Raw genomic sequence first — 13579 nt, forward strand, 5'->3', positions numbered from 1 at the left:
TCCAGGAGGCATGGGATATGCTATATTCCTTTCTTTCAATGGCATAACTGTAGGTGGTCAAGTGAAGCCTAATTTGCATGGAAAAAATATAATAAATGACTTGAATGATGACTTTAGAAGGCTGAAGTTAAGGAGAGTGTCAAAACTGCTGTAAAAGCAGTTCCTGCTTTAGGCTGGGGGAATCAGCCCAGACACCTGCATTGGTCAAGGGGTATGACCTGGGGAAGGGCTGGGTGACACCCTGAATATGGATGCCCAACTCTCCTGCTTCCTCCAGATTTCCATCCCAGACTCTCCTATGCCCATCCCCACCATCTGCTCTAAGTGGGCCTACACAAACCCCATCCAACCCAGCCCCTCTCAAGGACAGACACACACATACACACACACACACAGCTCCACACCTTTTGGGTTGGTTGGTTTGGTTTTTTGGGGTTTGTTTTTTTTTTGTTTGTTTGTTTTTTTCCACTGTGGCATTTGTACCAGTTTTATTGGTAAAATTAACATGAAGCCTCACAAACGCTGGAACATGCTTTTCCTTTTAAAGAATTTCCACTGGACCTTAATGGTGAGCATCCAGTCGTTGACATATAAACTCTTACAAGCTGATGTGCACACGTGCGCCCGGGGAAGACGGTGGCAGCGTCCTGGTGTCAGGGATGGTTTCTGCGCGATGCACTGGGAGCCCACGATTCATTTGCCAGCCTTCTGGGCCTTCTGGGCAGACTTGGTGACTTTACCAGCCCCACCACTTTTCTTCTCCACGTTCTTGATGACGCCCACGGCCACGGTCTGCCGCATGTCACGGACAGCGAAGCGGCCTGTGGGATGGAGGGCAGGGGGATGTGAGTGAAACATCAAGGCTGAGCTCTTCTGGGAGGGTGACAGTGGGATTTACACCCACCACTCATAGTGCCATCCATTATCCCTGTCCTTCGAGCTTGTTGCTGCAGGAACAAGCCCTGAGCTATCAACCCTTGCTCTGACCACCAAGCTAGTCCTGATGCTCCTCTCTGTTTAAATTACCATTTGTTAAACTTAAATCACATCTGTTCTCTGCAAGCTCCTGGCATTGTTAAACCTTCCAGACATACAACATCAGCCTGGCTTAGTGGAAGGTGTCCCTGCCCATGACATGGGGTTGGAATGAGATGGTTTTCAAGATCTCTTTAACCCAAACCATTCTAGATTCAAGCATTACTCTTAAAGGTGGCCTCTGCTGAGAAAACCTCCCTCTTTCTTCTTCTGACCAGTTCTTTTAGGGCATCAATGAGGAAACTGAAAAATGTTTCTGCATTCAGAAACTATCAGGATTTAGTTACTCTGAAAGTCTTTGTTGCTACCAGACGGAAAACCCAACCCTGCCTTTGGAAACCCAGCTTGGCAGAGAGCCCATCCCACCCCACCAACACATGGAGGAGCAACAAAACATCCTCAGTTCCCTCCACAGTCTAACCAGTGGGGGATACTGGGAGAGGCTCAGCACATCTGGTGTGAGCTCTACACCCACAGAGCATTCATGCTCCTCTGCAACAGACCTCCATGAGCCATTCCCTTACCAAGGGGTGGGTACTGGGAGAAACTCTCCACACACATCGGCTTGCCGGGGATCATCTCCACAATGGCTGCATCACCCGATTTCAGGGACTTGGGGTTGTCCTCCAGTTTCTTGCCAGAGCGCCGGTCAATCTTCTCCTTCAGCTCGGCGAACTTGCAGGCGATGTGTGCGGTGTGGCAGTCGATGACGGGCGAGTAGCCAGCACTGATCTGGCCAGGGTGGTTCAGGATGATCACCTGGGGGACAGAGCAGTGTCAGAGTAAGGCTGGGAGCTGAGGGACGGTGACAAACCATGCATGGTGGCATCACCAGCTCTGCTGACCTGAGATGTGAACTGCGCTGCCTCCTGCGGTGGGTCCGACTTGCTGTCCCCACAGACATTCCCACGGCGGATGTCCTTGACTGAGACATTCTTCACATTGAAACCAACGTTGTCCCCAGGGAGAGCCTCACTCAGGGCCTCGTGGTGCATCTCCACGGACTTCACCTCAGTGGTGATGTTCACAGGTGCAAAGGTGACCACCATGCCAGGCCGCAGGATTCCAGTCTCCACTCGGCCCACAGGGACTGTGCCAATCCCTGAAGACACAAGGACAGAGCATAGCAAAATGTAATCTGCTCAGTATATCCCTAGTCCAGCACCTGGATTCAGCAAAAGCAAGATATTTCCAGGGTTTTCACCAAAGAATACGTTTGCTTCTTGCCCAAAACCCTCCAGTTTTCAACTGTAAGATCAACACTGGGGACTTCAAAAATACTACGAGTCCATCCTTTCTACTCAGTGTTTTGTGAAAAAGGAGTAACCCCACAGTCAGAAGGCCCTGAGCAATCCATATGCCCTGAAAACTCTTCCTTTGGAGCAGCTCTGGCATCTCCTGCATGGAGGACTGGGACATCACAATGTGTGTAACAATACTGTCCAGATCCCTGATGGCCACACTACCAGCTGTACAGGGAACAAGGTGAATCATTAAATGAAGGGGATGTTTTACACCCTGTGTCTTCAGGAGACTTTGAGAAAAATCACCTTTGGAAGCAGGTAAAGTATCATTAAAGAAACAACCTTGAAAAGAGGTTGAGGAGGTTGGCTGGACCCATCCACTCCTCCACATCTACTCTGCTGCCTCCATCTCCCCACTTCCCACAGTGTCTCTGCCCCCCAAGGACCTGCCTCATGGTAAAATCAGATTTCTTTGTCCCAGCTGAGCGAGAGGAGGACACAGACCTGCTCACCACTTTTGACCTCCATTGTAAACCAAAGACTGCATTAAAACCCTGCTAAATCCTGTGTTCAATCCCTGCCTGGTTTCTGCAGTGTGCATGTCCTTGGAAAAGTGTGAAAAAGTGCTGCAAAAGGCTGTGCCTGTCTGATTCAGAAGCTGGGGAGTCAGCAGGGCTGCCCACTGCTGCCAGCAGGTCAGAGAGCTCATGAGATATTTATAGCTCAGAAAAGTGTCCCCATCACCTCTCCAAAGGGAAAGGGAGACGCTCTGGCCGTGGCACTCCCTACATGGCTGGCGCCGTGATCCAGCTCGGCAGGCAGAGGTGCTGATGATGGACACCAGCATTTGGGAAGCACAGGCAGATCATGGCCAAGCTGCCATGCACCAGCCTCAGTGGCCCTACCTGCTGGTCTTGTCCCTCATCTGGGTCACAGAATGTTTTATGCTGCCTCCAACTTGCCTGGCCTGCCATGACCACAAATTTGTGGCATTGCATGTCCCCTGGGGAGACCTCACAAACCTGACACTCCTCTCCAGCCCCTGGGCATCTTTGGGCATGTCCACCTCCACCCCAGACAGCCCAGGCTCAAATGGGGTCTTTGCCCTGGAGCTACCACCCTTCTCCCCAACATTATCTCCAGTTTGAAAAGTCCAATCCCTCCAGTTTCCCATCACTTGGAAATGTCATTCCCAAATTCCCATGGGATAAAGGCTTTTGCTCACCTCCAATCTTGTAGACATCCTGGAGGGGCAAGCGCAGGGGTTTGTCTGTGGGGCGGGTTGGGGGCAGGATGGTGTCCAGGGCCTCCAAGAGGGACACCCCACTGGCATTGCCTTCCTTGCGTTCCACCTTCCAACCTTTGAACCAAGGCATCTGGAAAGAGCGCAGCACCAACATAAATCACAGAATCACAGCACAGTTTGGGTTGGAAGGGACCTTAAAGACCATCATTCCAACCCCCTGCCATGACCCTCTAGGGACACCTTCTGCTAGACCAGGTTGCTCCAAGAGCTGTCCAACCTGTCCAACCAACAATTCCAGCATGCACTGAGTGTGCCTATCCTCAGCAACAACCAATAATTCCAACATGCACTGAGTGTGCCTATCCTCAGCATCTGGAGGTGAGCCCAGAGAGATGTCCCACCAGGACAATCTTCATGGAGTTAGTCCAGCCACAGTCTTTACCTGGGGGCTGTGGAGCTCCTTCCACTCCACCATTCCTACAGGCTTATCTGACCTACTTTGTAAAATCTTCCCATTTCTCTTCAGCCTCTTCAGCCAAGTCCTAGCTACAAAGCACCTAACCTTCAGTTCTGGTCAAATTTCTTCAAGGCAAGCCCCAGACACATACTTCTTCCCCATTCCTTCTGCTGTCACCCTTCCAGGGTCTGGATTTCAAACCCTGGCTTGGGAGAATGCTGGAAACCCAGCACTTGCACTAGGGCTGCCAAGGCACAGGATTGTTTTTCAGAGATGTTCCCTGTTCTTGCCCTAGAATGGACCCTTGAAGCTAAGATTGACCAGAAAAGTAGGCAGAGAGGAATGGAAATGTGCTCAGCAGGAGCCATAGTTTGATGCAGAGAACTGCAGTGCTTTTTTGGGGTGTTGCTGCCCATCTGGATGCTGTAGCAACACCTGGAGCTTGCCAGCAAGAAACAGTCAGTCCTAGTTCTGATGCAACCCTAATACAACAAGCAGAGATCAGAGTCTGCTGGGCCATCCCCCTGCCTCTGCACAGAGAGGGTTAGACAATCTTTTCCTATTACAATGTGTGCCCCAGATCCACCACACACCTTGTGGACATGGCTTTTCCCTTAGGCACCAACACCAGTGGCACAGTGCAATGGGTATGGGGAGCTGGGATGGAACAGGACCCCCAAAGTTCCTCCAGTTTCACAGCTCTCCCTGGAGGACACAGCTATGCCAAAGCTGGTTTCTTAACTTGTAATCTCCACCACATTTGGGAAGGAGAGAGGAAAAGAGCTGGGTGCAGCCAGGGAGTTCAGCCTATATCCAAGGTGTTCAGTCCAGCCCCCTTGAGAGGGTCTTGTCTGACACCACTTGTCTTCCTTGGTGACCGTGGCAGGAGGAGCCTGGGGACACTTCTCAGAGGGTTCTTCCCTGCACTGAAGCTCCTGCCATGCAGCCAGCCCCAGAGCCAGGCAACAGCTTGGCAAAATACTATCTCCATCCAGCTGGTGATGGAGCTGCATGTGATGTGCAGGATGACTCAGACCTTCCCCCAGCCTGCTGTCGCATGGCCCAAGTGCTGGGCAGGGACCTGTGCCAGCAGCTGCCCCGGCGGCCGCTTGCCCACGGGCTCTGCTCTCCAGGGTGACAGCCACTGTGTTCCCTCAGCTCCTGTCCCTCTGCCCCACACAGCTTGGGGACACGGGAAAATGGCAACCTCTGCCTATGACACATGGCTGCCAGAGCTGTCCTTCTATGTGGAGAACTTCTGACATCCCAAGAATCAGATAAAGAAACACCTTCTGGGAGCAACTCTCCACTGTGAAACCTCAGCATGGCCCCAGGGTGAGAAGCATCATGGTTTGTGCTGCCTCCTATGGCCACCCAAATAAAACTTCTCTTATGTATTCCCCAAATCTGCTTCCCAAAGAGAAATTCCTACTTCACCACTCCTATGGCAAAAGCAGGATCTGATCAAATCCAGTAGGCAGGCAGGCTGCAGCTCCCAGCCCCTCAAAATAACAGCTGAGCTTCAGCTCTTTCGTGCCCCAAGGATATTTTACAGAGCAGTTGCCTTTCTCTTATTTTCCCCAGCCCATGAGCATCCCAACACCCCCATCCACGCACCCCAATGTTGAGGATGCAGCCCCAGGTCATCACACTCCTTGGCACCTCAGATTGGATGCCTTTGGGTTGCAGCATTCCATGGGGTGAAAGCTTCCCAACCCACACTGAATGGTCTCATCCTACCAGCTGCAGCAACAGAAAGCTGCTTCACAGAAAACCCTGTTTGTTGAAAAGCTCTCCAATGTCAAACTTAAATGGAAGCCCAGCCCAGCTGCCATTTTTTGCAGTTGGCCTTGGGATTCTGTGCAACAGGGATGTGGGCTGGAGTCTCCCACACAAAGCTGGCTGCAGCCTGATGTACCACCACACCTCCCCTTGCTCAGAGGTGACAGGAGCTGCAGGGACGTCATGGATCTAATCCTCACTTTCTGATAAGTCCCTTGACAGACAGACAAGTCACTTGACTGCCTTGTGCTTCAGTGAAACCTGTCCAGAAACTGTGAGTGAAAATAATCAGAGCTTTTTTGCTTTTTTTCAAGGAAGGAGAGATATCTATACAGCTTCCTGCTCAAGCTTTCCTAGAGGTGGTGCAATATAGGGAGAAGGAGTCTGTCCCTGCACCCTCTCCAGAAAAGCTCATGCAGTTCCAGACCAGGCAAGGCTCTCTTCCCAGTTGCCTAGCTCAGGCAGCTCCTGGGAACCCACCCAGGAGCCAGATGCCTCCTTACAACGAAGGGGAGAGTTATTTCAGCCCCTGCCTTCTCTCAGGTAGGACATCACATTGAGAACCTGCCCTGAGACCCCTCTGGAGGAAGAGGGCCACTAAGGTCCTCCAGCTCTGTGCCTCCCCTCTGCAGCCTATTAATAGGAGAGTTGTTCAGGATCATCTTCCCAGCCCAGCAGCTGCTGACATTTGGAACCTGTCTGATTTGAGACACCCAGGAACCATGGGGATGGGTTTGGCATGGCCACAGCTGACCTTTATCCCAGCTCTGCTCCACAGGGAACAGGAATCTCCCAAACACCCCAACAATTTCTTCCTTCCAAGCCAGCCCAAGTGAGCTGCCTTCCCTGTGCAAGGCAGGAGCTGTTTCATGATGGTGTGAGATTGCATTGCAGCACTCCTCTAGCTCTGGTTTGTGACCCCTGACCTCTCTCAGTTGCTGCTCTGCTCATGCATTGCCTCCCTCATCGGAGGCCTGCCCTGTAATCCACAGGTAATGTCCTTAAGTCCCCTTAAGCATCAAATGTCCCATTGGTTTCACAAGACATTGCTGGGGTTTCTGGTCTGAGCAACTTGCTCAAGGTCACCCAGAAGTCATCAGAAGACCAGAGACCTTCCTCTGGCCAGAACTGTCCAGCCCATCATTTCTTTTGAAGACTGAAGCTAGGGTAGCTTTTTCTTCAAAAAAATCATCAGTTAAACAACTGTTATCAGCAGCCTGTCTGTCAAGGAACCTCCATCCTTCTTAAGCATTCCTTCTTTCTCCCCTGCTGTTATATGAAATGATGGCATGGGCCCACCCAGGGCACCCTGCCTTTGTCTCCCCAAAATCCCTATTACAGAGGGAGAAAGGCATTGTAAAAATCAGCTGGACAAGGAACAGTCCCAAACAGATGCTCTAGGGAATCATGGTTTTGACATAGGAAATGTGAGAAAATCTCACCTTAAGAAGGGAGATCCCAGGACTGGAACCAGAGGTGCAGCCACCAGAGTGGCACAGAGCACTGATGGGAAAGGAGACCTAACATCCAGCATGAGGGAGTCTGGCTGTGCAGTGGGAGCCATTCCAAGCCTGAGACCATGTTATTTCCCTCAGAAAACAATACCCTAAAAACACACAAGTTGCTCCTGCTGAGAGTGACAATTGCTAACATCACCATGAATCTGATGATGCCAAACATTCAAATCCCAGACGAGAAGCAAAGCCAGACAGATCATCTCCTGAGGATGTTCATGTTTATCTGATGGGGTGTCCGGCCAGGGTACAGCACCCATCATGCCCATGAACAGAGCACACATTCATCCTGCCCAGGGCCAATCAGAGCTACATGACACAGACATCTATGCTGGCAACATGGGCCATTATGCACAATGGGTGCATGAAATATTTTCAGAGCATGGAGGTCATCTTCAGCCTGGGTCAGGATTGTTGGGGTGGGGGAAAGTCTGACACAATGCACACTTACATTGGGAGAGGGCTCCAGCATGTTGTCTCCATGCCAGCCCGAGATGGGCACGAAGGGAACTGTGGCTGGGTTGTAGCCGATCTTCTTGATGTAGGCGCTGACCTCCTTGACGATCTCATCGTAGCGTTTCTCGCTGTATGGGGGCTCTGTGGAATCCATCTTGTTGATGCCCACAATGAGCTGCTTCACCCCCAGGGTGTAAGCCAGCAGGGCATGCTCACGGGTCTGCCCATTCTTGGAGATGCCAGCTTCAAATTCACCAACGCCAGCAGCAACGATCAGGACAGCACAGTCAGCCTGGGAGGAGAAAGCTAATGAATTGCTGCTGTCCCCAGAGAGCACAGCCCGGGTAACACTCTTGAGGGCTTTAAGTAAGTCCCAGATGAGCACTACTCATGACTTGGACAGACTCCTTGCCAGCTGTTACCCATAACGCTGCTGATCCACCTCAAAACTGACCCAACTGTGTTATTTCAGACTTGCCAACTCTACATGGTTCTGAGATGTAAATTGAAAACCAGGGTGGATCTCTCCAGGTTGCATGACTCTGACCAGGACCTCCTCTTGATCATCCAGGGATGCACAGAAAGAGTTTTATCTAAAATACTACTGAAATCTTGCAAATGACCTCCCTGGGTGATGGGTGAGACTCCAGCCATGGAAAATGTTCTCCAGATTACTTCTTGTACCCAGAACCCACAGCAGAAGCTGCCTGGGTTTAACAGAAATCCATGCCCAGATCAACTGGCATTACAATGGGAATCTCACTGGCCATGTAGTGGGGTTCATTCAGCACCTATCAACCACAGGGAGATGCAGGAATGTCCAGCAGTGCAGTGAGGGGAAACTACTCTGGAATGGTAGATCCTTGAGTCTGGCAATATGATGTGGTTTATGGGACAAAGACAGATGTTTCAAGAAAAAGGAAGGAGAAGAGATCCATCCAAAGGCCTGTAGATCACAGCATCCCAGCTCTTAGAGAGGCCATATTCATCCTTACCCTCTCATGTAGGTTGAAATGGGGTGGAGAAAACACCTTTTTGTGCCCTTTCTCCCAGATGCTCAGAAAGGTGTAGGACCATGGCATGCTGGGTCCCATGGTGCTACCCACCTTGGGTGGACCCTGCTCAATGCTCTTTGATGTCTTCTCTCTCAACTACCCTTCTCCAAAAGAGCTCCAACAGCACCTACATAACCCTGGGTTTGTCAGCAAGCCTCAGCCTTCCACCTCCAGCAGCCCTCACCCCCTGGCTCCCAGTTCTCACCTGGGAGGTCCCAGTGATCATGTTCTTGATGAAGTCCCTGTGGCCAGGTGCGTCAATGATGGTGATGTAGTACTTGGTGGTCTCAAACTTCCACAGCGAGATGTCAATGGTGATGCCACGCTCACGCTCAGCCTTCAGCTTGTCCAGCACCCAGGCATATTTGAAGGACCCCTTCCCCATCTGGCCAACACAGAGGCAAGAACCAGTGAGAAACCCAAGCCCATAGCACTGGTGATGGCCACCCACCCTCCAGGGCACATCCCAAGCTCACGTAGCCAGAGGGTCATGTATTTACTAACAAATACAGGTGAAAGGAGATACTGTTCTCAATATGTTCTTCAACATGATGGAGAAGAGGCTGGGAGAAAAGCCATGAAGTGAATTTATGAGTGGGACTGGATGAGCAGGAGCTGGAACCAGTGACCCATGAGGTCTTCTCCACGAAACACTACAGTCCTGAACTGCTGCTGGGAAATCATGCTGCTACAGAGCTGTAGAGCAATGTGGAAAGCTGCTTCTTGTCACACTAAATATCTCTGAGAGGATATTTGTATACTTATCCCATTTTCTAGTCTTTATGCAAGTATTGAAAAGATCATTTATGACATTTTATTTCACATGGTTTCACAGAGGTGCACATTTAGGAACATGGTCTACTAGTGGGCTTAGCAGTGCTGGGTTGATGGTTGGACTCAATGATCTTAGAAGGGCTTTTCCAACCTAAATGATTCTCTGATTCTCTGATCTTAATCTATGAATTGAACCTGTGAGGCAGCTGGTTAGTGGGAAGGGCATTGCTGTGTGAGTGAGCCCATAACTGACAGGGGTGCAGGAGCAGAATGGGTTAAAAGAAAATGAAATGAGAGATGGTTGCTATGAACAATATAGAAACATGATTGATTTTTGCCACAGAGTGTGCAAATTCACAGGAAAAGCTACTGTGAGCTGCAGCCAGACCAACTGTTGTTGCCAAATGGCCAAAATCTCAGCCAACATTGTAATGCATAAAATCATGCTGGGGGAGATTAGCTACAGTAAATCTCTCTGCCTTGTGATAAAGCACATTCCCTGGTAAAACCACAGTGGCATTTCTGAACTGCTTTCTCCTTTGGGTTGGTGTCCTCCGACGTCATGACATCAGGGGGAGATGGATTTCCCCCAGCATGGAGGTGGTGCTCCTGGTCTGAGCTGGGATCCTGCCAAACTGGAGATGGGGCAGGACAAGCCCAACCCTTACTGGCCATGCTGTGTGCTGGGGCAGACTGGAAAGCCTGGCCAAAGCAAAGGGTTAATGGGCATCAATCATCAGCTCTTGGCCTCAGATACAAGGGGTTTTTAAGATGGAAAATGGAATTTAGGTCATTTGCAGATGATTTAATGGGCCCCTACTGCTATGCCAGGTCAGAACTGTGATACCCTGCTCCCATCCATCCATCCATCCATCCATCTGTCCATCCGTCCATCCATCCATCCTACTGTTCTCTGCCAACACACCTTTTTCTGGCCGGTTATAAATCTCCAGTCAGAGGGAAGCACTTCCCGATGGCAGGTACTGAATGCTTCAGTGCTGAGCCTTGCCAAGAAACCTAACACAGTGTCACATCCAAACCTGCCCCGCCCACACCATGCCCAGAGGCTGGTCTGCCCCAGCTCCCACACTCCAGCCCCATTCCCAGCCAGCACAAGGAATTAATGGTGACAGCCTGTTTCATAACAGCCGAATGCTGCGATGACTTTGCAGCTTGCTCTGGAGGATTACGGGCAAAATCCTAAAGCCAGGGGCAAGCCTTCTCCTCCTCAGAGGGGATGCCAGATAGAGGGGGTGATGCCCCATCTCCACTGGGAAACTGCGAGCTCTCACTGGGATGGAAAAATCCAGAATCAGATCTCTGCTCCTGAGCATCCTCCTGACATTGGATTTAGCAAGGAGGCAGAGCAGGAGCTCAGAGATTTACAGAATCACAAAATGGTTTGGGTTGGAAAGGACCTTGAAGATCACCTCATTCCAATCCCCTGCCATGGGCAGGGACAACTTCCACTAGCTCAGGCTGCTCCAAGCCCCATCCAAGCTGGCTTTGAATTCTTCCAGGGATGGGGCAAGGTTAACTCTTTCCAGCATGCATATTGAACCCCTCTCTAGCCAGGGGAACAGTGAAGGGTTGTTAGAGTGTGCTCATTTACTGCTGGAAACGGTGGAACAGTGGAGCTGTGCAATGCATTAAAAATGGGTAGTTCTAGGGCAGGAGTCAGTCAGTCAACACCTCGCCCTATTCCTTTGCTTCTGGATGGGGAAACTGAGGCACATAGCAGACCCTTGTCTCTCCCATGGGAGCTGAGTGAGAATCAGCACCTTATCCCCATCAGCCATGTCCACATGCAAACAGACGATCATCACATGTGACACCCCCCAGAGCTCAGCATCGCACGTAACGTGAAGACAAATGAGATCTTTTATTTAGCAAACAGTTTCCCTCCTTTCACGGGGTATATTCAGTTACCCAGAGCTGGTGTTGAAAAACCCAGGGTATTATCTAGCTTCACACAATACCTTCCCTGTTCAGTGCCAGAAACAGCCTGATTTTCCCTGATCGAACCCCAGCGAAGGGACAACTTTCTATTCGGAGACCACAAATACTGATTATTTATTTCTTTTGAAATAGAACAACTCTTCTTTCAGGGATACTGTTACCTCTGCCCTTGAGTCAAAAGAAAAAAAAAGGGAAAAAAAAAGGAAAAATCCTTACTCTTCTCTCTTAAATTAAAAATCAGACCCTGTTCTTTTTGTTGGCTTTTTGGGTGCACACAGGCCTCCATTTCCTGTGAATGCCACCTAATGGAAGAAAACCCTTCCCCAGCCCTGCATCAGAAAATGGAGTCTGTAAGCTCAGTCAATAGGCTATTAATAGCAGCCTCCGGTCCCAGCGTATTCTAGCAAGTCAGTGAAAGTGTCTGTTCAATTAAAATCGCTGCAATCACATCTACGATAACCTTATCATGCCTTATCTGATCTGTAAGTAAAGGGGGGCAATATATGGAAGGATATCAGCAATAAAGCAGAGGGAGAAGGATTATTTTGTATGAAGGAAGAAGCTCTTCACTTAAGGGCTGGAAAAAAAGGTCTGAGAGCGAGACAGGAAAATGGGAGATTTAGCTCGGATGCTATCGGCAAATTAAAAGGGTTAAGACAGACAGTAAAATGTCAAATCAAGAGTGGAAGCTCTGTAAAAATCTTTTTTTTTTCTAATTGAAATGTGGAATCTTGACAAGGAAAAAAGAAAGAAAGGGATTGAAAAAAAGGAGGGATATCTGCATTAAAGATTCCCGGAGCGATGACGACAAGCATCTTCTAAGTGGCAAGAGCTGCCCTATCAATAACACAGCCAGGCTGTTCCGGCTCACCCACCTCTCTAGAATTTACCATCATTAATTTCTCAGAGCTTCCGATTCACATTTTTCTTCCCAAGACTATTTCTTCCTCTTTAATCTAAGGCACTGCCATGTTACAGGTACTGTGTGGTGCTTCGCCAAACACACGCACTATGAAATTGTTATAAATGCCACCAATATAAGAGCTAAACAAAAGAATTGAACTTAAAATGCTCAGATTTCCAGCCAGCTTTTCTGAGTTAAAGGCTACCAATCATGCTGCACATCAGACCACCTGCCTGAGGAAAATAGGAATGGGGTTTTTAAACTCAGATGATCAAATGAGTGGTCCAGCTGATGCTGGACCTTATCCCCAGCAGGCACTGGAAGCTGATGCTTCAGAGTGAAACTTAGGGAGCCCTAAACCAGGCAGTGAGAGATTATTTTTCCCCTCATGCACAATATTTAGAAGGAATTTCATGCCCTGAAGCACCATGGTCTGTGGCTTTTCCAGAGTCCTGGTGATTACGCCGGTTCCCTAACCCATCTTGCAGACCTCACTGTGCCCCTGCCCTCATTAACAGCTGGCAGCAGGGAGTCCCCCAGCTCCCAAAAAGAGGGTGGCGAGTGCCCAAATGGCCTATTTTCCCAAGGCCAGAGAAGTCGGGAAGACCCAGGGGTGCAGAGGGAAAAAAATAGATAGGAACAAAGGGAGAAAGAGAAGATACGAGAAGGACAGCACCAGGAAGAGGGGAATATTGCCCGTGGGATAACCGTGGGGATCAGTGCAGAGCATCCCTGCGGGTGGGAACGTGGGGTGGGGGCAGGCTGAGGGATGAGCTCCTCACCTCGGCAGCCTCCTTCTCAAATTTCTCAATGGTCCTTTTGTCGATGCCCCCACATTTGTAGATGAGGTGCCCGGTGGTGGTGGATTTCCCAGAGTCCACATGCCCGATGACGACGATGTTGATATGCGTCTTCTCCTTCCCCATGCTGGTGGGCTACGCGGGGCTGGCAGGGAGGGCTGTGGGAACGAAGCTGCCTTTTGGGGGAGGCTGTGGGGGAAGAGGCAGGTGCGTCAAAAGAGCCCTGGTGACAACCCCCTCCCAGCCCATCAGGGATGGCTCTTCTCCCCTCGCCCCACCTTCCCGCTGGACCGTGCGCCCCAGCCTGGCCGGGGGTGCCCAGCCTTGTCTGGCAGCTCTGCCCGCACTGGGCC

At 50.3% G+C, this 13579-nt stretch overlaps 1 protein-coding gene across 1 annotated transcript; it reads right to left on the reverse strand.

Annotated features, from left to right (window-relative positions):
• Nucleotides 1-469: 469 nt before the first annotated feature.
• On the reverse strand, nucleotides 470-13448 carry EEF1A2 (eukaryotic translation elongation factor 1 alpha 2). The gene is made up of 7 exons (XM_009076781.1): nucleotides 13209-13448; nucleotides 8995-9174; nucleotides 7730-8026; nucleotides 3505-3655; nucleotides 1881-2137; nucleotides 1560-1794; nucleotides 470-821 (listed from the first exon to the last, which is right to left on the reverse strand). The coding sequence occupies exons 1-7, from the start codon at nucleotides 13350-13352 to the stop codon at nucleotides 694-696; spliced, it is 1392 nt and encodes a 463-aa protein (XP_009075029.1). The 5' UTR covers nucleotides 13353-13448; the 3' UTR covers nucleotides 470-693.
• Nucleotides 13449-13579: the final 131 nt, after the last annotated feature.

This window comes from Acanthisitta chloris, unplaced genomic scaffold (assembly GCF_000695815.1).
Source record: "Acanthisitta chloris isolate BGI_N310 unplaced genomic scaffold, ASM69581v1 scaffold35466, whole genome shotgun sequence".
NCBI lineage: Eukaryota > Metazoa > Chordata > Aves > Passeriformes > Acanthisittidae > Acanthisitta > Acanthisitta chloris.

Excerpts from the sequence above, each read along its gene's own strand:
- EEF1A2 (XM_009076781.1), bottom strand. The coding sequence starts at position 13,352 with ATGGGGAAGGAGAAGACGCATATCAACATCGTCGTCATCGGGCATGTG. Across the intron at positions 2,138-3,504 it reads GGATGTCTACAAGATTGGAG|GGATTGGCACAGTCCCTGTG; the intron begins GTGAGCAAAAGC and ends TTGTGTCTTCAG. Across the intron at positions 1,795-1,880 it reads CAGCGCAGTTCACATCTCAG|GTGATCATCCTGAACCACCC; the intron begins GTCAGCAGAGCT and ends TCTGTCCCCCAG.